The sequence below is a fragment of the Haplochromis burtoni genome, unplaced genomic scaffold, assembly GCF_018398535.1.
Source record: "Haplochromis burtoni strain Fernald_Lab_line unplaced genomic scaffold, NCSU_Asbu1 Contig_53, whole genome shotgun sequence".
Taxonomy (NCBI): Eukaryota; Metazoa; Chordata; class Actinopteri; order Cichliformes; family Cichlidae; genus Haplochromis; species Haplochromis burtoni.
Genome location: NW_024582414.1, coordinates 935,862 through 961,419, shown reverse-complemented (window position 1 = coordinate 961,419; position 25,558 = coordinate 935,862). Strand labels below are relative to the sequence as shown.

Here is a 25,558-nt window from a genome sequence, read left to right as displayed (position 1 = left end):
TAAGCAGCATACTTAGATATAATGTAGACCCAAGAATGTTTATAATACAGACTAAATCTTTCCTTTGATTTTCCCGTCGTCTCTTTGACCTCGTTTGTTTTCCGAAGAGCGGTGACATGTCATCTGACATGGCCTCTCTTGGAGAAAAAACCCCATCCTTCCATCCCTTCTCCCTGCGTCGTCCTTATTATCATTGCCTGCTCATAACCACCCCTTGCGCTTTTCATAACAGCCCTCTCTCTGTCATCCCCTTCCCGTTCATTTTTTCTCTCCCTCTCCGTCTGTGCGTCGACTGGTTTACAGTGGTGACAGTAGATAGTTTTTAATGAGCAGTAAGATGTGGAGCAGAGATCACAGTGAGACAGGACGGCACAGCCTGGCATCCAATTCCCATTACTCATCCATTATTCACACACCGATTTTTATCTCTGGGATGAGGACTTTCATTTTGAAGTGACATTCAATTTTCATGTCCCCAATCAGCATAAAGCTGCATTTATTTTGACAAAAGACATCTGTGTCACAGAAAGGGAATTTTTTGCGCAAGGAACGAGTTCATTGAAGTTACAACCAGTTCGGCTTCCTTCACAGCAAAACACAAAGAAAACCGTAATGAGAGACACGTGAACTATTGAACCTCAAATCTATAGGTTACGCTTGATCTCCTACTGAATTTGTAAGTTTACTCACTTCCAAAGAAATAAACAGTCTCTAATTTTTATGGTAGTTTAATTTTAATCGAGAAGCTAAAACAAAAACAAAACAAAACTATACGAGGAATAGAGCATGAGGGAGAACACAACAAAGGGCAAGACTGAGACAATATGTACACACAGACGATAACGAGGGAACAGCCAGCAGAGATCAACTGAAACTAATTACAAATGACAAGACAGGGGAAGTAGAGATGAATACAAAGCACAAGAGACGAGAGGTCATCAAAATAAAACAGGAAATGACATAACAGACTAAAAGGATCTCATTTCACAGTAAAAAAAATAAATAAATTCAGATATATTGTTATAATGCTAATGTGCAGCACATACTCATGCACAAAAAGCATGAAGTAAACACTCTGTTATTAAAAGTTTTATTAAAGGTAAAATGAATCTCCTTTCCATATTTTGTTATTATTTGGAGAAGTTGCATTTGCTTGTATTTTCTTACTCCACCTTGGTGACTTGTTGTGAACTGATGTTATGTTAAAAAAAGAACATGAATTATTTTCCTTTGTTCCAAACACTTTGGAAGCACAGCCTTTCGGCAGGTCATTTACTGAGGGTGGGACTCTATAAGAAATGTATTAGTATTTATTTCTGCTGTAGTGAGTATACAGAGGAAGGAAAATCGTAGTGTTTCGGCCATCGCTCCGCTCTGTTATGGAGGTGCTACACAGTATATCTTCAATAAAGCAATGCAAAACTAATTTTTAAATGCTGAAGGGATTAGCAGAAAGAATAATCATGTGACTTGTGAAACCTGGTTGTTTCAAAAGTCACAATAAGGAAGTGTAAAACAAAAAAAACAAAAAGAAAAAAGACGCATTGTTAACGTTGTTATAGTTTATAGTTCAATTATGACACGTGACTGATGATGGGGTCAAAATGTTTTTACATTTCTTTTAAACTCTAATGAAAAGGCAAACCTGATACGGCCTTAGCAGCGCACTATTTCCATCCAGCACTTTAACCCGGGCCGACTTTATTTAACTGAGAGATTATATTTGAGGAATATGTGCAAAACCAAGTATCCAAGCAACAACAGTGGCACTGTCCCTTTTATCTTGTTTGCCACCTCTGCTCCACAACCTTTCCTCACCCTTGAGCGGTTATTGAGGGGATCCAATTTTTGTTGTTCTTTCATTTTGAAAAAAATAAAAAAAAATAAAATAAAAAATAAAAAGTGCCCTTGAGCAAAACCCCTCGACCTCAATCTAATCCGGTGAAGCTGCTCAGTGACCATCAGTATGACAGCGAGGGTGCAGATGGCAGCTTTTCAGCTTTCAGTGTTTGTATGTTTAACTTGCACTCCGTCACATACACGGCTCTCTAAGTCATCCAATTGAAAAGAAGAATGTGCTCAGTATGAACTCGAGCCTGTTTTTTTTAATTTTTTTTATTTGAGCCCCGTTTTTACATTATTAATGGGATTCAAATGCAGTAATTTAGTATCCCATTTTATTGGTAAATCATTTATTTAAGAGTTCAAAATTAAGGAATACTTTAGTGCACATTTTTTGTCCTGTTGGGGAAAAAAACGGAATTTGCTTTAATTTGACTCCTTTTATATTTTCAGGCGAGTTTGGTGAGGTATACAAAGGTCGCCTGAAACCTGTGGGGAAAAAAGAAATCCCTGTGGCCATCAAGACCCTGAAGGTGGGCTACTCTGAGAGGCAGAGGAGGGACTTCCTGTCAGAGGCCTCAATCATGGGCCAGTTTGACCAACCAAATATCATCAGACTGGAGGGCGTGGTCACCAAGAGCAGGCCTACGATGATAATCACAGAGTTCATGGAGAATGGAGCACTGGACTCATTTCTCAGGGTAACTGCTACACTTTAGACCACTTTCAGGATCGGGTCATTTAAAGGTTTGATTAAGGTTCCAATGAGGGGAAATTCCCAAGGAATAAGGAGTGCGACCGCACAGCTACTGTCCAGAGAGGGTCGATGTATTTAACCATTAATATAAACTGCATCAACCCCGACATAGCCAAGCTTACTAAAGTTTAATAATTAAGGCTTACTACACTTTTCTCCAACGTAAACAGGAGAAATATAACTGAAAAGAGGGAAAAAAGGCTTTCCACACTTACAGCAAGTTTTTGCCTAGCGACTCTAAGAACAACCATCACTTGTCTGGACAGCACTGCTCAGCAGCTCAAGGTGCTAATGGTGTGGTTGGTCAGGTTCAGTTCCCAACCATTTATCATCTAGAACTCAACATGATGCTTAAGAAAAATGAAGATAACATCACCTTCAGCCTGACAGGAAGAAACACACGATTTACAGTCTGAAATACAAATGATAAAAATGACGATTGAGCATCACACATTGACATGGTACAGTATTATATCACATGCTTTTGGGATATTTAATACCTCTACCAGATCTGGATCTGTTCATTTATTAGGCATACCTAATAAACCGGTAACTGAGTATAGGCACCTTCACCTTCGGTTCAAACTAAATAACCAAACAGAGCAACAGTTGGAGAGAGGAGGACTGTAAGTTTTTGAAGAAATAGACACAAAGACAGAAATAGCCTCCTGCGCTTCCCTTTCTCCTCTCTTCCTTCCTGTGCTCTTTCCGCCTCATCCTGCCAGCCTGACTGTCTGTCAGTCTGTCCGTCTCTTTGATCCTGCCCTCCTTTTGAGGCGCCTCTAAAAACAGAAAGAGAAACTCTTTGATGTTTGGTTCTCACAGCGTGACCCCTTTTGACTCAGAAATCACCCGATGACTCATGCACACATACATACACAGACACACACATTCACAAACACAATGATCGATCTTCCTGGTGTTGCTGTCCTAGCGTGACCATCTTGGAGGCACAAGACCCAAAAGATCAATGCCGTGTGTGTGTGAGTGTGCCTAGAAGAAGGTCTTTGCCTGCAGAGGATTAGGCTAGAGGAGCATCAAAGGTGAGGTTTGATGCGCAAAGTGAATTAAAAGACACACACACACCTTCGACTGCAGAGATGTCAGTGGGGGATGTCAGTGATGTTTATAAGAAACAGAGACAGCCTGGCCCAGAGGTGAGGTAGCAAAAAGGCAAATATTTTGAGTTTTATCAAAAAATGTTTCATAAATCCAACAAAGCCTCCGGCAGCTCTAAACAGGAACTTTCTTAACCAAGCCACCTTTGTATAGTCTTGGTCAACTTGCTTTCGTTCTTTTCTTCTCTCTTTCTTTTTTTTGTACTTCTTTTTCTTATTCAGTACTATGCAAAAGTCTAGAGCGACCCTTCATTTCTTCATATTTTTTTATTCCAAGGAGACTGACTTTCTTTAAATGTTTCCAAGCGGTCTTGAGCAATGGCTTTCCAGACTTTCTGAAGGTCTTCCACATTTTTTTTTCTTTGGACATTGGCTGCTTTTTCATTCATTTTCAATCCAGTCCTTCCACCTGCCCATTTTCACATGAATGCTTGTTGTAACTCTGAATTAACAATCATTAGGAATAAAAAGGAACCTACCTCAAGGAATAAAGCACTGTTTTGTCCACACATGACATGCAGCTGGGCAAATAACCAACTTTAAATGATGTCTATAGGCAATTTATTATTAGCAGCTTGTCACAAAAACACATCATTTGTTCCAATTTCTTTATTTGAGTCTGCGAAGAATGCAGACCGTTCTTATTCCTGACGATTTGTCACGTCCCGAGGCATCCCATAGAAACGCAAAAGGTACTCTTCTGCGTCCCTTTGATATGCACCGGATTGTGGATGGAATTCAATAGAATGACACTCCTGGTGGTAACAAACGCTCCAGCCGTGTATTCCAGTCCAAACCCAACCTTAATCCTAACTCTAACCATAGCCTTATCTCTAACCTTAACTACAGTCTTAATTGTATCAGATAGTGTTTTCTAAATCAATTAATGATGAGAAAGTAAAATAAAGGTACATGTGTAGATTCATTCCCAAACGGTTGTCATGTTTCCTGACATTTCCGAACGTGTAACACACAGAGGGGCTGGGTGGCCGAGAGCGTAACATGCCGAGGATTTGTCACACACACACACACACACACACACACACACACACACACACACACACACACACACACACACACACACACACACACACACACAATATGTTACATTTTGGGATGAGAACGTGTTGGAAGAATGCCAAGAAATGATAAGAAAAAAATCCTGCAAAGACCTGACACAGGACCTGAGAGATGCATCTGCTGATCCATCTGCTGTTTAATGAAGCCTCATCAGAAATAGTCTCAGTGGAAGGGTGGCTGTCAAGAAGCCATTGTTAAGGATGGGAAGCAGGGAGAAAAGGTTCTGCTAAATTACACCAGAATTGGACTGAAAATCAGTGACAACAGGTCTTACGGATGATGATGAATCCAAATTTGAAAGTTTTAGTTCAAATCCTTTGGGGTCATTATCTCACAGTGTGAAATGCTTTGTGGCAACTGTTGTCATTTGGTGCTATGTAAGTAAACCTGAACTGAGAATGAATTGAGATCCTCATCAGCATGTACCAAGGAGGTCAGGAATGAGGTACAGCAGTGAGTGTCTACAGCCATCTGTGAAATACTGACTTTGACACGATTTGGGGCTGCACTTCAGTCAGTGAAATGCAGCCACCATCCCATACTATTTATACACTATCTGATTGGCAACAGCTTCATTTTTGACTATGACAATGACCTCAAACACATTGTCAATGCAGTAAAAGCATAACTGGATAGAAAAACACACAATAAACACTATCAGTCATGGATTGGCCTCCCCAGAGCCCGGACCTCAACATTATTGAAGTAGTGTGGGATCATCTTTACAGAGATCAGAACAAAATGCAGCCAACATCCAAAGAGGAGCTTTGAATGTCCTAAAAGAAGCCTGGAGAAGTATTCCTGAAGATGACTTGAAGAAATTACGAGAAGGTTTTTATAGAGTTTGAGTATTTGGCTATTAGACCTCAGCTGAAGCTACAAAGTAGGGGAGGGCCCAATGTTGCTAATAGGACAGGACCTCCTGGAATTTACATACAGGTGGTGGCAGAGAGGACGCAGATGGAGATTTTGAGTTTCTGAGGAGACTTGTCACATGAATGAGAGTCTGAAAGGCACTATGGCAGAGAAGCATTGAGTCAAAGGCTGATTGGCTAGCAGAAGACGTGCAAAAAGAAAATGCTCAGAGCGATGATGACAGAATTAAGTTTGAAAGCGTGGAAAAGCCAAAGTGATGTAAAGAATAGACTAGCAGCCTGAACACTCAGGAATGCAGACAGATGAATGTGAAAAGCTTTTCCTTATTGAACTTCAGCATAAACTGCATTTCAGGCTGTGATAAACAATAAAGGTGGTCATGCACCTTGTTTGCTTAAATTTATTTTAAACTAGCTGACATCCAGCTACATCTGACGGCAAAAAGGCTTTGTAGAATTTCCAGCTGTCTACTTTGTATTGGTCCAAAATGCCTGCTGTAACACTTTTATCACAGCGTTTCAATTAACTCTTTTCAGGGTGGTTTTCACACATGCACTGCTGCCCTGAACTATTCTGTTCGTCACCCGACTGTGAGCTCCGTGTGGGGAAAAAAGCTAATATCCCACATGGTCACAGTAAACAGTCTTGAACCCTGCAGATCCTTTGTACAAAGTCTATGTGATGTTCAAGAGAAGAGTGCAGGTAATAATCTGGAGTGGTTATCTTGTTTCCTGCCTCTTGCACACCCTTTCCAGGACGCACAACTATCTAAACCAAACAGGGCATCTGAAGTTCAAAAAAGCGTTTGAAGGGAACTCTCTACGGTTGTGTGCCGCATGTGAGGAAGGTCAACTGCAGATCACTGCCCAGAGTTCATGTGTGAAAAATAGCTTAGTAGTAAAAGCATTTGTTATATTAGCGTTGACACAGTTTGCAATTTCTTGGTCCCTTTTCAGAGTTTTTTTTAATTACCGTTATTTATTGAAGGATAGTCGTCGTGCTTTGAGTATATCACATTTACACACCTGGAAGCTGCAAATTTTAACCACAGTCTGACTTGCTGGGCTCTAGGGGATTAAAGGCCTTTCCTAAGGGCACTACAGTGCCCAAGGAGGGAAGGTCAAAGGGATTCATTTTCATTCTTCCACCTAGATTTTAGCCTTCCGGTCATAAACCTGTTTCTGTAACCTTCTGGCCAACACGCAGCAGGACGTGTGCTTGAAGATTTTAGTGTGTCGGTGTATGCAAAGTTATTAAAATAGTCAGAAGTAAGAAGCAATAGTTGGGTTTCAGATGCTGTATTTTAAGCCTGTGCCAGCCTCTGCCAACACGAACACAGTATGAGCAAAGAAGTGAAAGCAGAAAATGGAATCTTGCAAAAGATTAAGTTCAAGTTTTTTCTTACTTGCATCATCTTGATCAAATTCTTTTTATGCAACTGTAACACAACGTACCACATTTACACACCATCATCTATGCTGCAAATAGGGAAGGGGATGGGGGGGTAAAAAATGTTTTTCTCTTATGACATTTTCTGTGAAGTGGTAATAAATCTTCTTACCTGCAAGATTCTTTCTAAAGCACTAAAGTGAAAAAACCTGATAATGGAAAATAAGAATAATCCTGTCGGTTCATGGTTTCACAGCAAAATGATGGGCAGTTCCCAGTGATCCAGCTGGTTGGTATGCTGAGGGGCATCGCATCTGGAATGAGGTACTGAGACTCACACCCAGACGCACACACACACACACGCGCACACATACCCACTACAGAAATCCATTTTACTATAAAGATGGAGAAGAAACTTTTCCTAATCTTTCAGACATGGGTATGAGGATTTAGATTTCTTTTGGCGATATCAGTTCTTTCAGATGTTGAGATTTCATGTGGTGATATTCGTGCTGTCTGGTCATGTGCATCAGCAGCTTGAGATGCGCTGTCTCCACATCCTGACGACTCCTTGCACGGACACATACATTGATATGAGCACATAAACACATGCAACCTCCGCTATACGCTGCATTTGAATCCACTGGTAAAACTGCAGCTTTTCAGCTTGGCAGACTGACAAATGCTCACACACACACACAAACTCACGCACACTAGAGCCTATCTGTGTTAAATGCAGGCTGTGATAGCACAAAAACATGTTACTGTATACACATACATTAAATCCTATTCCTGTTTTATCGAAGGTAGCTGGCAGTGATAACATGCACTCACAGGCAAACACACACACACACACACACACAACTCTAAATCCCATTACCTTTTTATAGTAGCCTAGGTAGCTGGCTACAGATAACACAAATTCATACAATAACTCCTGTTGATGTTACAGGTACCTGGCGGAGATGAGTTATGTTCACCGGGACCTGGCAGCTCGAAATATCTTGGTTAACAGTAACCTCGTGTGTAAGGTGTCTGACTTCGGCTTATCACGTTATCTGGAGGAGGACACCTCCGACCCCACCTACACCAGCTCGCTGGTACGTAAGCTAAAAACACACTAACGCTTCCTTCTGCATTCCTTCATTCTGCAGACCAAAGGTGGGCAAAATGTTTGTTGCAGTGGTAGCTTTTCTTTACCAGGATTCTGGCCTGTTACTCACATTTATTAAAAGATAAAAAGATGCACCACTTAAGAACTTTGGTCTGCCACAGTTTAACACACAGAAAATGAAAAGTCTCTGGATTGGTGAAAATGCAAATTTTAACCATTTTATAAGTAGGTCAATCATTTTAAAATAAAGTTTTCAGTTCAGTTCTGTCATTAAGAACTACCAAACATTTCTTTAAATAGATTTCAGTATATTGATACACTCAATATACACATTATTAGGTACACCTACCTAGTACCTCTTTTCCCTTCACAACTGCATTCATTCTTCGTGGCACAGATCATGTTGTTAGCGCCAAATTTTGACCGTACTATCCGAATGTTGCAGCAGAATTTAGGATTCATCAGACCTGGTGCCATTTTTCTAATCTTGTGCGTTGTCCAATTTTGGCAAGCCTTTGTGAATTGTAGCCTACCACGTTCAGAGTCACCTAAATCACCTTTAAATGCAGCTTTACTTGACCATGTCTTCTAATGCCTAAATGCATTGCACTGCTGCTGTGTAATTGGCTGATTAGGCATTAGGTTGTGTTGATGAGCCGTTGAACAGGTGTACCTAACAAAGTGGCAAGTGAATGTATATAGAATATGTAGGAAAGGGATAAGATTTTTCCTATCCAAACCATAGTGGTTTCAATTTGTAGTCCATTTGTAGTCCAAGTACTGTCGACCAATTATATTTGGCAGTCAGAACTTTCTTTGTCATTACTCATCTACCTTATAGAGGCCTTTATATAAAATGATTGAAATGTATTTTCCATATATATACATACTTTTATATGTTCAGCAATTTGACTGTGATATGTGTTGTTTCCTACACACTTATCTGTGTGGTGCAGCCAGTCTGGAATCTTAATTAAGACTAAACTGATAAAGGCCGGATTGAAGTTTGTCCTGCGGGTGGTGAGTTGGACATTTTAGAAAGACTCAGCTTGTCAGATCGCCGGTTTGTCACACCGATTTTTTTATCAATCTAAGCCGGACTTCACGGGCCCGCTGCCGTACCTCAGCTCATCTGTGCTTTGAGCTGAATGTTAATACTTTAAATTAAAATGTGCTTGACTGATTACATTAAACATGTTGTCACACACTGCTTGAAGGTAACAATTTGTGTTATTTGTTTCTGCCGCTTCTCACTCGTCCCTGTGGTTGTGACTGTACTCACAAGCTGCCAAGTAGCTTGCTCACTAATAAAAACTATGTTGAGCCACTCATGATGTTCATGTTACAGTTTAGATGCCTTTGCACACAAAAACGTTCACTGAGTCTTTTTTTTTTTTATATCCCGCCAGTCCTGCATTGGCCATTATCCTATAGACCTATAGGCATAGACCTGGCCGTTCATATTGTTCACGCAGCATGTTAACCCTGAGGCAGATAAAAATTCAATTATAAGCTTAAGAGATCATAAATGTAAGCGATATTTTGAACTCGCAATGAAAAATCAGAGTACCGTACTCCATGGGAAGAATAAAGATTCAGGCTATCCTATTGGGAAACAAATATATTTCATAATTTAACCCTCTGAGGTCTAAAAACGGATTTATGCTTTTGTGTTAAATCTACAATGCAGGTATGTTGTAACTGCAAAACCCTCCACAGACGTGTAATGTACTTACACATAAATGTAAGGACTATTGTGATTGGCCTGTTCAGTACCGTTGATTCATCCTGTGCATCCAACTACGTTTTTTCTGCACTTTTTGAGTTTATTAGTGAGAAAACTAATAATCAGAGCCTCAACCTCACAACCTGACTCACAAGTCAAGAGTGGGCCATGGGACAAGGACATGAACACTAGCACTTTGGTTGTAGGAGACTACATTGGTTGCATCGTTGACTGGACCAAGATTCACCACAGAAGTCTAAATTAGTTTTAAATCTTCATCAGTGATGTCACTGACTTAAACTTTAGCTCCTGTGAATCAAAAATATGTAAGTTTTGTTTTTATTTCATTGCTTTCCAAGGTCTTGTTAATCAGGGAACAGATTCATTTTGATACATCAAAAACTATTCACATTATTTTTCCAAATAAAAATTCTGTTTTAGCCTTTCCAAGGGAAGGGTACAGCCTGGGAGTAGTTTTGAATCTCCTTAAACAAAAACAACGCGACTCAGTGGGCTCACTTGTGTTTGCTTGCATCTATCTGTCGTGAAACACGGTGTAACCTCCTTACTAGGATAACACAGATTTGACAAGAAACAACAGGAAAACTAGATTAAACTGAAACACGCAAAGAAATAAATCCAAACCAATATTCAAAATGCAAACAAAACCCAGAGCACAAAACAAGAAAAGTTTTTGCCTGATGGATTAAATACACACTGCCTTAAACTCGTGTCGCTTGCCTGACTTAAAAAGGAGTCTATTAAAAAGAAATGTTTGTCTTAAGCATTTCCTTTAATATATTAAATTTGATACAGCAGCCAAACCAGCATATGGTAATGCATCCTTTTATCCTGGATTTCACTCAGCAGTCAGAAGGAAGAAGTTTTTGTTTACGCACTACTTTGTCTTCATTAGAAAAGACAACAGCAGGCAGATGTGGATTTGTCTACGTGAAGCAGGTGGATGCTATCAAGCATCTGCTTTGTCTACACTTCCACACTCGAGAACAAAAAAAAAGTAGGAAAATTCATGTTGCCTGCCCTTAAATTTCCCCTCAAATTTGTCATTTTTCTTTCTTTTTTTTAAACACACGTGTGCATAATGCACAGTTTTCAACACCGTGTCTGATAAGAGACTTCAGCTAAGAACTACGTGACGAATACGTAAGCAGAACTATCAGGTATAAAGCTACAAATCCTTTTTTCCTTCCCTACTGCCCTTAGTTATTTATTTCCTTCTTTTCTTCCCCCCCCCCCCTTTTTTTTTTTTCTCTCAGGGAGGTAAAATCCCCGTGAGGTGGACGGCACCAGAGGCGATCGCCTACAGGAAATTCACGTCAGCTTCAGATGTCTGGAGTTACGGGATCGTCACCTGGGAGGTGATGTCATATGGGGAGAGACCTTACTGGGACATGAGCAACCAAGATGTAAGTCACCACCTGCTTGCCTGAGAGAGGGCGAGAAAGAGACTCGTAGTTTGAGTTCTCACTGATGTCTGCGGCTGTAAAATATCGTGTACGTCTGCTCCAGCACGTGTGTGTGGCGTTCGGGGGAAGTGCTTGTTTGTTTCCTCCGTCACAGCAGGGCGTCTGCATGTCTAGGAAACACACATGGAAAATGAGGACATCAATTTAAGTGTCACAGAAATGTTTGTTCCATGAAAATCAGACCAAAAGGCAAAGGATTTTTCTTTCTTTCCTGGGATTTTCTTCTGGGAATATTTCATGGTAGTGACAGCTTTATTCCAATTACCTTCACAGTGTGAGCAATTTGCCGCGGCATTTCTTTACCTTGCGCTCTCCTTGTGTCTCGTCATATCACACTGATGTTTATTAAGTGTTCTGAAATCATTCATCCTGCCATAGTCAGTTCACATTTACTGGTTTTGTGTTAAAAATGGTAACACTTTATCATAACTATGGTGAGTACATATTAAATGTATAGTTGAACTTTAGTTAATAGCTGAGATAACAGTTATATTCACACCATAGCATAATAGTGGAGCTTGTGAGTAGTTGTGCATAAAGCAAACTGCAATGACAACCATAAGTGATGCAGGACACAAACACCTTTCACTACCACCCAACCCGTCGTCTTATTTGAATCTGTTTTAAAATCTGTTTTACCGTCATCACAGCTGTCAAAATAATGACTCTGGATTCAGTATTTGTTAACCATTTATACCTTTACAGTAACCATTCAGATAACAGACCAGTTAGCCAATTAGGAAATATCATTTCACCTCATTTTATTGTTGCTTTTTTAAACCGTAAAGGAGTCCTGTTATATATTTAATGGTTATTATAAAGTGGTGCCAGAAACACGTGTACTTTCTTTAGGGTGAGAATTCAATTTATTATTATTTTTATTTGTATTTATTTATTTTCTTGCCTGTCCCGTTTGGCTCTTTTGCCATCAGAATTATTGTCTAAAGGCGAAGAAAGATGCCCAACGGATTTACTTTACCAAATGGACCATCCCAGCCTTGCCGTAATGGTCTATTTGATTCACCTTTTATTGTTTATTTTATTTTCACTTGTTAAATACGGGACAGACTTGACTGGGGAAAAGAAAGGGGAGAAAGAAAGGGAAAGAAAAACAGCGGAGAAGAGGGACGGGGATAAAGAGCAAAACAAACAAAAAACAACAAAAAAAAGCAGACAAAAAACAAATATATCAATCACCTGGATCACCTGTTGAGAAAGAAAAAAGAGAGAACAAGCAGAAGAAAAAAAAGAGCAACATAATAAACAACATCATGATGATCTATGGGAATGTAACAGTAAATACTAAATATTAAACATTATTGTGCAGCACGAGAATTCAATTTAACTGTAAAACCCTAAAGGGGATGCAGTGCAGTCCATGAAAATGAAGGTTCCACAACACTGGACTGCTGACGTTTTTATTTTTAAGTTTCTGTTCTGAGAAGAAACATGATGCGCAGATTATAGTTACAGCACTAAAACCCACTTCAAATCACTGAAGCTTTAAATCCAAATTCTAGCTTTCTCAAATGATATATCTAATGACTTTGACACAAAGGAGGCTGGGGATTTTACAAGCTTCCAGTTTCGCTCGAGTCAAAACTTTAAAATACATTTTATTGCCGCAGAAAATCTGCCAAGCAGCTTCTAGTGTGTTTATTACCCCGGGTAAATATCTTCAATCAGCACCTTCTTAACTCTATTTCAGGAAACCACAGCCCCGCTCCAGCAGCATTTACCTGGCTTTAGACCTTGTTAACTCTATATATAAAGTTTTCTTTGTAGGATGAACTGCCGAGAAGTTAATCAGTGGCAAGATCCCCATCCTAACTATAAGACTGAGACATAAGTCTTTATTTAAATCATAAAACTAATTCATTTCTTTATTTTTCTCTGTGGAGCACCATTTTCCCCATGTAGCTTCTATATCACCTTAAACACCTCTTTCCCCTTCTTTCACACATTCACATTTTTCTCCCCTTGCAGCTCCCCCAGTCTTCTCCCCCATGCTTGCTCGCAAGCAACAGAAGCAGCCTATGCAGCAGTAATGACACAGTCAGTATAATGATAGAGACAGATTTATAATGGCAGAGACTGCGTATAATGATGGGGAAAGTGTGTGTTACCACTAACGAAGGTCTGCCGGAGCATTAACTATGCATGAATCTCACACCCTAAACTCACACATATGACACACACCCTGCTAATCCACACACACACATGCAATCATACATGTGTAAAGGCATGCACACACACACACACTTACACACACATGCAATTTCAAAGAAAACGGAGCGGGGAAATTGTCAGCGGAGCCACTGCAGGTGCTGTGTTCAACATGAATTAATCATGAAAGAGACCTGTGATGTTTCACTACATTCGCTGCTATTTTGATTGACAGTGGTGCTTAAAGTGAATTTATGCAGCACAAAGCCCGAGAAGTGTGCCGGGGTCAAGTAGAGTTCACTCAGCGAACAGACAAATCCCCCATGCTGCATTTACAGTAGGAGAAGCACCGCATTACCTCAGCTTACCGCGAGCTAGACTTCCAACTACACTGAGACAGACTTGTTACTTTACATTTACAGGGAATTGTGACAAAAAGAAGAAAAACACACACACACTAAAGTATTATTTCATTCTCACACTACTGTAGAGGTAGAAGTTTAGAAGTTTGGTCACAGACGTGCAAATCACAGCCAGACAAAAGGTGGAGCGAAAACAAAGTTTAGTAGGTCAATGATCAAAGCAAGGAGAGGCAGAGGAGTTCGAGGGGGCGAAAGCTGGCAGGAGTAAGTCCAGATACAGGCAGAGGTCATACATAAATGTAGGTAGGCAGGATAACATGACAAAAAGCTGGACCACTCTGGCAGGAATGCAAAACAGAAAATCTGGCAGTACTGTGGTTACAGGGCAGAAAAACAGGAGCAGGTGTGCCGGTGGATGTGGAGGTCAATTGATGGGGAAGGGTGGGTACACACCAGGGATTGTGAACCAATAAACAGTGAGTTGAAATAACTGTTGAGGCAGTGATTTGTAGACAAAGGGTCTTAGTTTTTGAATTTGGACAACCATTTTTTCTGAATAATCTGTTGCCAGTACACTGGGTGGGGATGTGGTGGTCGAGATGGCAGAGGTATAGAGGTATAGAGATAGTTTAGTAGTAAAAGTAGTTTGTAAAAATCGGAAATTATGTCAGAAGAACCACCCGCTCCCTGGAGCACTGAGTGATGGCAGAAGGAGCACAGCTGTCAGAAATCCCAGCACTGCCTTTCTCGGGTGATGTTTGCATTCTCTGACAACCAGCCATAGGTAGTAACCATCACTGACAGTTCCTCACTGGTATAAAGTTTGCAACCAGGTAGCTCTTAAGTGTGTATCTTCTTCTATCTTCCCATGATAGAAGAATATTCCTCTATAGCCAAGGGAACATGCAGCGTCTTTGATACCTACCTGGCATTGAGTTTGAAGATTGAGGCCAGACCAAGAATGTGGAATCACATGAAAGGTGACCGGCTAGGGCAAATTTTAGACCAAGCTCAAGGAAAACCGAACTCCTCCTTTCTGACACAATTGCGCAGACAACTCCAAAATGTTGGGACGTTTCTTTGGTCACTGTGACCAAAGAAAAAGATGCTCTAAGCACCCTCACCACAAGCCTACATGAGATAGCTCCTCGCAGTCAGGACAAGGCAGACACAAAAATCTTTCAGCACGTCAGGGTCAGATATTCTTCTAAGAGCCGTCAGCGTTCTACCAGCCCTTAAGGAAATTCGTGTGCAGCAGTTGTTGATTGCCTTTGGCTACGGACAGAATCTGAAGTCGATCCTTGTGCATGACCTTTGCCTATCTCTGAGACTAGAGAACAGCAAAGGGATTCTCTTCTTTCATGCTTTCACGGGCTGTGTTTTGTTGTTTCAGCCTTGCCCATCAAAGACAAGAAGACAGCTTAGCAGACATGGGGGAGTATATAATGAAGCATCTGATCACTTCGGCAAACTCAGCTAGTATCCACCAGCAGTGCATGTTGACATGTAGATATTAGAAAATTTTGTGGACAAGATATATAACAGGTCCAGTACATGACCTTGCAAACCTAGCAACTTTTTTTCAGTGTGCAGCTGCAGTTTCTAGGACCCAATACGTTTGAAGAAATGCTCTAGTGTTGTCTAACTTGGATTTGTCTATTTTCATTTACATTCGGCAGCTAATGTAAAGAAATGTAGTTTTCATAAAGCACGAGAATAACATTGAGTTTCCTCAGTATTGTTGTATTGATACTTAAGTTTTAATTCAATTTCTGCATTTTCCTTTGTTAGAAATAAACAGAAAAGCTCTGACAAGTCTTCACTAGGCCAAATCAAGTTTTACCTCAGATGTGTCATCAGTACAGTTCTGCCATTTATTCTCTTTTTATGTCTCTTGAGTATATATTAATCCACCTTTAATTTATAAGGCAGAAAAAGAGACTGATTGTATGTGTCTAAAGAGTGTGAAAGATGACAAGAAAGATGATAGTAATTGGATGTCTGAATCTGCTAGACAGAACATGTATAAAAGATGATAGAAGGCACTTTTTAAACCTTTGGGGCACACCACAATGGGAGTTTTAAACATTACAACGATTGTAATTACAGCTGGGGAGAAATAAAAAATAATAATTTCACAAATCTGACACAGGGGGCCGAATAATTTCAGATAATGGTTACTAAACGTGATATTTCCTTTCTTTGATTATTTTTAGAGTGGCGAGGCAGGTAGTTTTAAATTCCATGATGTTCTGGATAATTACATTCTGCACTCAAAGGTATCCTGACACATCTAGCACAACCTCTTTGCTTTACAAAATTCCTGCCTAAAAGTTTTCACAGGGAGAAAAAAAATCAAAACTTTGAAAGAGCTTTATCATTCTCAGTACCTGCACTGGCGTGATGAAATCAAAAGCTCCTCTGTGTAAAACTACCTGCCTTGACATCTGAGACTGCAGCAGAAGTTACTGCTGCTTAGAGATGAATATCTGGATATACTGTGCGACTGCACGCTGTGTCAGGATGAAGTTCTTAAACGGAAATTGGATCCTCTTAACTAATCCGAGTTTTCATTTTTATGTGGTTTTAAATAAAGCTGAACGAGGTAAGATCGTTCTATAAAAATATGCCTGTTTTTATCGACTGAAATCACAAAGGAGCCATAACACAGAAGACGTTCCACTCTTTGCCGTATGGCGGTCTGCCTGAAGCAAGTGACAAACAGCAGCGAGAGAGATCGACTCAGGGGGATGATCTTTTTAGCCCTTTAATATGTCGCACATCACAAACCTTCATATTTATGAAAACCTACTTTTGTCAAATGTATATCAAAAGCGACTAAATACAGTGCAATACTATATATCAAGATTTTAGGCTTTGATTTGGGCTAATTGGCTAACTCTTTTATATATTGTTAAATCCCTTGGCCTACAACTGGGCACTTTAGATACTAGATATGTGCTTATATGTCAGTCAAATATCACCATATCGGCTGATATCAGCCATGGCGATCATCATGGACGTAGCTAACATGACATCACTCATTGGTGTCTGAATTCCGTCTTTTATGTTTCATCAAGCACCAATGATTAGATCTTGGTTGGTGACAAAGAGTGTCTGGTCTGACTGTGAAACTGGCTTGTGACTGACAAGTCATTAGCCAATGAACATTCAGGTTTCATGCCATAGATAATCAGCCATTTGAAATATAGTATAACCGACATTAAAAACACAGATTCAATATTTTCAGTATGACCCAAATCCCAAAAGTGGCTGAGACCATAAATTCTGCGGGAAAAGTTTTTACAGAGGTCAAGGCAAAAAGCCCTTTTTCCAAATTTCTGGAGGACCGGAAGAGTTTTTGCAACCACAACTATCGCCATCTGGTGGCCTTTAGATAGAATGCAGGTTTATGCTACTTCCATGTTGTTTTCTTTTTGTTGACCAAGAAACTACATGCATGTTTTTTACTGTCTGTATTGCCAGTGACTGTTATAAATTGCAATTATAAAACTAAAGTAGCAAATTAAGATGCCCAAATGGTCTATAGAGCTATATCATTATCTATTATTATATCATTATCTAATCAATTTCTTCAAGTTTAAAAGTCTAGAGATCATTTAGAGATGACTGCTACCATATCACCCCAATAGAGAACTTTGCTCTTAGGGTGCTGGCTTCTGCCTCCCATTCTACTTTTTTAAAAGTAGAATGGGAGGCAGAGCCTTCAGCTTTCAGGCTTCTGTGAAGGCAGCTCCCAGTTTGGATTCGGGAGACAGACACGTCTCTACTTTTAATATAAGGATTAAAACTTTCCTTTTTGATAAAGCCTATAGTCAGGGCTGGATCGGTTAGCCTGGTTTGCTATTGGGGGCACTGAGTGTTTCTTCTTCACTCTGTTTCTTTTGCACTGTATGTCTTTTGTCCCGTCTTCCTCCTGTCACCCCCTGAGCCTGGTTCTGCTGGAGATTTCTTCCTTTTCCCTTCCCACTCTCATCAATTGCTTGCTCATGGGGTGTCATCTGATTGTTGTGGTTTTCTCTGTATTAGTGTAGGATCTTTACCTTACAATATAAATCACACTGAGGTGACTGCTGTTGTGATTTGGCGCTATATGAATAAAATTGAATTGAATGTACATTGTTTATAAAATAAAATTTGGCAGTTGAACTAGTCAAAACCCAAACAGGTGGGAGATAGAGCTGGACTCTTTGGAGCATGACCCTTGTGATGTGATTGGTTTTGAAAACTTCCTGAACACAAAAGTACCATAAGTTAATGACGGAGAGAAGGAAAGCTGTACAATAGTAGGTCTAAAGGAAGTACAAATTAGAAGGGGGAAAATAGAATACCAGGAATAGCACGGATTTAATAAGCTACATCTTTCTCATTAAACCTTGCCAAAGCTTTATTATAAAGATACTGATTATATAAGCTTTCCCCAGTGAGCCTTAAATATACATCATGCTGCAGTTTTCTTCTATAACCTTTTGTGGTCATTTGGGTCTTCTCCTTTTCCTGTGTGACTCTTCTGCTGTGCCCTAGGTGATAAATGCCATAGAGCAGGACTTCAGACTTCCAGCTCCCATGGACTGTCCAGTAGTGCTGCACCAACTGATGCTGGACTGCTGGCAGAAAGACAGAAACGCCCGGCCAAAGTTCCCCGATATTGTCAGCATGTTGGACAAAATGATACGCAACCCTGCATCTCTCAAAGCCGGCACCAACAACATGGTCCCTGGGTGAGCAGAGATACAAACTCATTTACATACACAAACACACTCTCCCTATCTTATCCCTCTGTTTCCCTCTGTTTTAAACTCCACGTTCTCTTGTATCTACTCTCTGCAGTCCTCCCCATCATCCCTTGTTAGACCGTGGAGCTCCAGACCTAAGCAGGGTGAGCTCAGTAGAAGACTGGCTGGCTGCATTGAAGATGACCCAGTACAGAGACTCCTTTCTGGGCTCGGGCTTCACCTCTTTGCCGCTCGTCACGCAAATCACAGCTGAGTAGGTTTAGCCATTAAATTGCCTCTATTTTTGTCTGTCTGCTTCTCTTTGCCTGAGTCTCACACTTAGCTGATCCTGCCAAGTCGGCATCTTTTTTGTTGGAAGACTGGTGGGGCAGCTGGTTGGCTGACTGTGTGAACACTTGTCTGTCTCTCTGTATCTGGCTTGCTTACTGCCATCCTTATTTTTTCTATGCCTCATGGTATAAAATGCTCCAAGTGCCATTATATTACAGACAAATAAAAAGCAATGTGTCCATGAAAGAAATTTGCACAGTTTAGCAGGGTTTAATCAATGAATGTACCTTCAGTTTTGTCATTAGAAGAAATGGCTTGATGACTTTTATCCTGTCTGAATTACCCTGCAAAGATTGCATATATGTGTGAGAGGTGTCTCTTTAATTCATTTAGACAGCTGTTGGGCCTGTCCTTAATTTTCTATCTGTGAATAGTCCACCCGTGGTTGCCGCCCTCACCTTTGACCAAAGCGCCAGACCTGGAGCTGGTCCCCATTGGTTACACTGTGGCTGTCTACCACTCCTAAAATAGCTAAAATAGGTCAAAAGCAGAGGGTAAATTTCACCAACGGGATTAATTAAGTGTATTTTAACACAGTTACGGTGTAATAAAGGCAGAGTTAGAATACTGAGTGAACTTTAAAATACTTTTCATGCAAAATGAATCACTAATATGAGAAAAATGGAGGGAATACCTACCTGAAGTCACTTTTTAGGAGTTTTTAATTAGGTATTCAGTCTCTAAAATAGTACTGATTTCAAATTTCTGCCCATGCTATGTTGCTATTACATAGCTAATATGTAGTAATGTACAGTACAGTGCAAATGTCTTTGACCGCCCATCATTTCTTTATATTTTGCTGGTAAAATGGAGAGTAGCTGCAGCAGTTTTTGAAACATGAGTAGAAATTATAGCATATAAGCCCAATACACAGTTATAAATATTGACTTTCTTCATAAACATCAGTATTTGGAATGACCACGTTTATTCTTCAAAACAGCCTCAACTTTCTTAGGTAAGCTTTCTTGTGCTTTCTTTAAGTAGTCTTCAGCAATAGTTCTCCAGGCCTCTCAAAGGTCATTCACAGCTCTTCTTTGCATGTTGGCTGCCTTTTGTTCTGTTTTCTGTCACGATAATCCCACGCTGCTTCATCTGGGCTCTGCGGAGGTCAATCCATGACTGATAGTGTTCCATTGTGTATTTTTGTCTGTCCAAGTATGATTTTACTGCATTGGCAGTGTGTTTGGGATCACTGTCATGCTGAAAAATGAAGCTGTTGCCAGTCAGGCACTTTCCAGATGGTATTGCATGGTGGACCAAAAATCTGATTTCCATCAGTTTAGACAGGATCCACAAACCCCCAAATTAGGACACTTTGCTCTGCAGATGGTGTTAGACACTCACTGCTGTAGTTACCTTCTGACCTCCTCTGAACATGTTAGTGATGATTTGAACAAGAAATTTCAAGTCTGTATTCATCACTCCATAAGACCTGTTGTCACTGATTTTCAATCTAGTTCTAGTTCTTGTGTAGTTTTGTATGATTTAGCCTTTTTTCCCTGTTTCGGTCCCTAAAGCACAGCGTCTTGACAGCCACCTTTCCACTGAGACCATTTCTGATGAGGCTTAGGCGAACAGTAACTAGAAGGGCTTCAAGATGCCTCAAATTTTCAGTCTAAATAAATCTTTCTGCAATGGATGGTGTACCTATTTATCGAATTAAGAAAGGAAGTTATTACACAGTATATGCTAATGCAGTAAACATTCAGAGTGTGTCTAAACTAGGGCTGTTTTTTCTTAACAGCTAACACTTACAGATATCGCCAAACATGCAAGCAATCACAAAGCTACTGTACTGAAAGGAGGACAGCTCTAAGGATACACTCACTGAATGTTGTGTGTGATTGTGCCAGTTCAAACTGTGGCTGCACAGAACGGGCAGATTGTGGGTTGCAGCTTTATGCAACCCACAATCTGTTATTTGTTACAGAAAACCAAAGCCATCCTTACATAAGAATTTAGTCAAAAATATAGTTTGGACTTCTCCACTCATCTTTGTGAAAACCAGTTTGGCTCGGATCAGCACCTCTTCAAAGTTTGTTAATTTTTTTTTTAGGTTACAGGTTTTAGTTTTAAGGTTAAAGCCGGTTTAGGTTACAGTTCGGATAATAGTGTGGCACTCAGTTGCGGTAGTTAAACTTAGAAGCAAGAGACATGAGAATGCATTAATGTCAATAAATGTCCTTTCAAAGTTAACCCACAAACATGCCCGTGTTTGTGTATGTGTGCCCCTGCACCCACGCACAGACTGGAGCAGGCAGCAACAACTCCTGACTGACAACCACTTTTAGCAAAAATATAAGAGCTGCTCATCGAAACAACTCGGCACTGCACTGAGGCAGGATTTGTGTATTGCGGTTTAGGCTTCGACACTCTGGCCTGTCATTCACTTTCAATGGGGTGACGTCATGCGTTACAGAACTGAATTGTGAATTCATTGCTTTGCTTTTTTTGTGGTGTTCATGCTGAAATCCTGAAAAAAAAGTTTTTCCAGTCCAGTCACATTTATTCAGATCCTCCAGCCATTCAAATCGCTTTCCAAATCCCGAGAGAGCGAGTTCCATTTCAATATCAAAGTGTAGCCGAAGTTGATAGTTGTGGTGAGCCATTAGCATTAACTGAGCTAGAGCTAGCTTAGTTGATGCTAGCAGTTTATTGAAGCCAAATACAAACAGATACAAACTTTAGAAGATTTATATATATCTTTTCCATATGGGATGACAATCGTGCCTACAAGGATGGGTGCCCCTACACCTTAGTCACACCCACTTTATAACTCAGTGATGGCCTCTCCTGTATCTTCCCTGTTAGTTAAACACAAGCTACTAATCTGTAGCAGTTACAAACAGACTCTACTACATGTTCAAGCTGTTGTGAGCACTGGCACCTTTTCTTGGCCAGTTAAAGCGCTGCTCATGTTTACTGTAGTGTTGATTTCCTGGTTTACAATCCTAGCAGTTCCAATGATAACCATATAAAAATTGATTTTTTTGTGCCTTTTTTGGGTAGTGACAGTAAACACAGGAAGCAGGAGATGGGTCAGGTGTAGCAGAGGGCCTAGGATGGTAAAATGGTAAATGGCCTGTATTTGTATAGCGCTTTACTAGTCCGGACCCCAAAGCGCTTTACACATCCAGTCATCCACCCATTCACACACACATTCACACACAACACTGATTTTGTAAATGGTGTACTACATGGAGTGTTCAATTTATATTTGATTGTTGTTATGAAGACAAACCTCATATCCGTATCTCTGTCTTCCCAGAGATCTGCAGAGGATCGGAGTGTCTCTAGCCGGACACCAGAAGAAGATCCTGACCAGCGTGCAGCTAATGAGGCACCAAGCCGATGATCAGTCTCCCACCGAATCCGTGTAGCCACACGGGGGAAACACTTGACCTGGGTGCAGTCTGTGAGCGAGCAGGCTGTCCTATACTTCCGTTTTTAAGCTCATACAATTAAGTTTGCTGCTTTTGGAGATCTCAATCACTTCACGCGCTTTCAAAAAAATCATCGTTAGCCATTTGTGTGTCTGCATGGACAGATCCGTCCACCAGTAACAGGATGGACTTCTTTTATGCCATTTAGCTTCGAAAACGAAAATGGCTCCTGGGAGAAATTCAGTGTAGATGCATTATTCTCACAAAGAGTAAAAACAAAAATAAGTGGGGAAAAAAGGAAAACTTACTGAGCATGAGGCTCTAAAATCATTACCCCCCTTTTTCCACATGCCAGCGTAACTGTGAATGCTATCACTGAAATCTACAGACCATTTAAACCATCTTGAATTAAAGGAAGATTGTTTTGTTTTTTTTGTTTTTTCATGAGGACATAAAACACTCTGCTTTGAAGAAAAAAGTGGCTGAGCAGACGTTTATATGAAGGGGCACAAACCGGACCAAAAGACTGACAAAAAGGGTTTTAAGAGACGAGACGCGCGAGCAGGCTTGTTAAATCCAGAGACTACTTCAGTGTGTTCCTGAAAAATTGCTACCATCTGAATCCTGACAAGAGCCAACCGTTTAAAGGGGACCTTTTTTAATAAAAAAAAAGCTATCTTCATATTGAAGAGTTTGTACATATTTGTGATACGGGATATTTCTTTCCTATTTGCTCATTAGCGTTTGCGTTCGCTAACAGCAACAGACAGTTCAGTGTCGCTGGAGTATTTGTGACTTCTCAACGATTCTCTTCCCCGCCTGAATCATCACTGGAGCAAATTCTGAAGTGCTGTGGACTGCAAACAAAAAAAGAAAGAAAATAGATTTCAGTGTTCTGGTTTTTTTCTTCTCCTTCTTTTTTTTTGTACTTTTCATGCAGCCATGAAAAGATAAACTCTTTCAGTGAAAGTGCTACCAGGGCCTGGCCTACTTAAAGTACTTAATTCACAGAGAACTCATAATGGATGATGTTTCACAATCAGCACAAATGCCCACTGAGTAAAGCCAATTAGAAATATTCAAACCATAGTGGTATGTCTCTCTTTTCTGAGCCAGGAATCAAAGCGCATGCATGCTTGGTGGCGCAGAAGAATAAAGCAGCTTAAGACTGTGGGTACTGTGTCATTACCAGTTATAGAGATTGCACCTGTTGTGAAAGCGCCGCGGTGTCCAGAGAATCTTTAAAAGACACCAAAGGTATCCAGTGTTCTTGTGATTTGGCTGCAAATCCTAAAGCCGCCTGCCAGCCAAGCGCAAAACCAACCAGAAATCCAACGCTCATGTTCTGTCCACGCGTGGAAACAGATCTTCCCGTCTAAACTTTGTCATGGCCGCCATCCAGGTGGCATTCATCGCTCAGCAGCAGGCAGCCATGCAGGACTCTTTGTTTTCATTCATTTTTCTTATTTGCCGGCTGCCGGACACGTTGCCGTCAGAGCCTGTTTTGACAGTCTCATTTCCCGATTGACATCTCCGATTAATACCGCCGCGTCAGTTTGCAGATGAAATGACAGGAAATGACCTATCCGTGTTCCTCATCTGCAGACGGCAACCTTTTCAGTGTCAGAGAAGAGATAAAGAGATCAAACAAGAAGAGATACAGTGAAATACCACATGCTTTCAGTGAAGAGGCAAAACTGGTGACTTATTTATCTTTTTTTTTTCTAAATACTGAAGCTCGTCCTAACAAAATATGATATAAAGAAGGCCTGATCTCACTACAGGGCACACTGGTGGAGAAGCACTGGGAGATCTCTTTTATCTCAGCGCTGAGCGGATTACCAGCTGTGAAACAACAGCAGGCTCGCTCTGCCTCCAACCACCACCACCCCGCCCAACAAAACCCCTCTGGTCACACGCGTGCACGGATTACCCATCAGCACCTCTGATTGGATGTTATGATTTTATTTGTCATCCGCTGCGAGCTCGGGCTCATGATGACAGAAGTGACAGTTGTTTGCTTTTAACACGCTTTCACTGCTGCATGGCTCCTACAAAAAAAAATAAATAAATAAATGCTGTGTTTGTGTTTGTCTCGCACCACCGCTCGCCACTGCTGGGATGCCCCAAAGTCTTTTTATTTATGAACACTGTGACATTGAAGGGGTCTGTGGCTTTTCTTTTCTTTTTTTTTAAACCCAAGAAGAAGAAAAAACAAAACCTCCAAACATTTCAGTTTGCACTTGTTTCCCCGAAACTCCACTCCAACGGCGCGGCCCGCAATTGCATTTGTTGCCTGGCAACAGCAGCTTATTGAGCATTTTATCAGGAAGTATTGAGATCAACTGGGAGCGTGTCAGTAGTTCAGAGGCATAATTCGTTGTGAATAGATGCCTGTGGAAAAAAAAGAAAACAGTTTCAGCCCTGGCTCCGGGGTTTAATAAAGAGCGAGACAACTAGTGCGCCCTAAAAGCTCATATTGAATGCCACCTAAGAAAAGAATAGACGAAAAAGAAACAAAATTCATGCAGAGGAAATGAAAACTATCAACACAGACAGGCATCTTGCTGCGTTATGCAACATCTGTAGTCGAGTGTGTCTGTTCTTCCGATTCATGTTTTTCTTTCTTCTCAGCAGTGTAAATGTTAGTTTTGGGAACCATTTCACATGTTGCTGTGTCAGTGTTTGTGAAAAAACCAAACCAAACCCCAATGAAGGCATAAGTGATCTATGACACGTCTTGTGTTTATACCGTTGCGTGTCTTGGTTCAAGCACAAGTGTTCGCCACAGAGGGGATACCTGGAGAAACCTCAAGAGGATGATTTGAGTGTTAAAGATGGAGTTTGTGAAAGCAGGTTTCTGAGTTAAAAGCTAATCCACCCTGAATCTGTTGCCTACAAACAAATCATAATAATAAAAAAGAAAGGAGAGCATGTAAACAAGTCAGGAGCCAGATATGTAGCTATGCTGTCTGTAATGTATGCTGAATTCTAGCTTGAGGCTAAATTGTGTTAAGTTTTAGATTTTTCTCATTTTCTCTCCTATAGAAAAGTTTTTATTTCGAAAGAAACAGTCCATCATTGACATTTTTTGCTATTTCTACACACACACACACACACACACACACACACACACACACACACACACACACACACACACACACACACACA

The 25,558-nt window shown here is 40.5% G+C and overlaps 1 protein-coding gene across 1 annotated transcript in view; it reads left to right on the top strand.

Moving 5' to 3' along the window:
* LOC102291616 (ephrin type-B receptor 1) overlaps positions 1-25,542 on the top strand; it is a 144,480-nt gene extending 118,938 nt beyond the window's left edge. The window contains exons 14-20 of the mRNA XM_042220673.1: positions 2,296-2,543; positions 7,319-7,386; positions 8,015-8,162; positions 11,180-11,329; positions 18,463-18,659; positions 18,769-18,927; positions 22,273-25,542. Of these exons, the coding sequence (XP_042076607.1) occupies positions 2,296-2,543; positions 7,319-7,386; positions 8,015-8,162; positions 11,180-11,329; positions 18,463-18,659; positions 18,769-18,927; positions 22,273-22,384 (1,082 nt within the window). The 3' untranslated portion in view covers positions 22,385-25,542. The remainder of the gene's footprint in view (positions 1-2,295; positions 2,544-7,318; positions 7,387-8,014; positions 8,163-11,179; positions 11,330-18,462; positions 18,660-18,768; positions 18,928-22,272) is intronic.
* Positions 25,543-25,558: the final 16 nt, after the last annotated feature.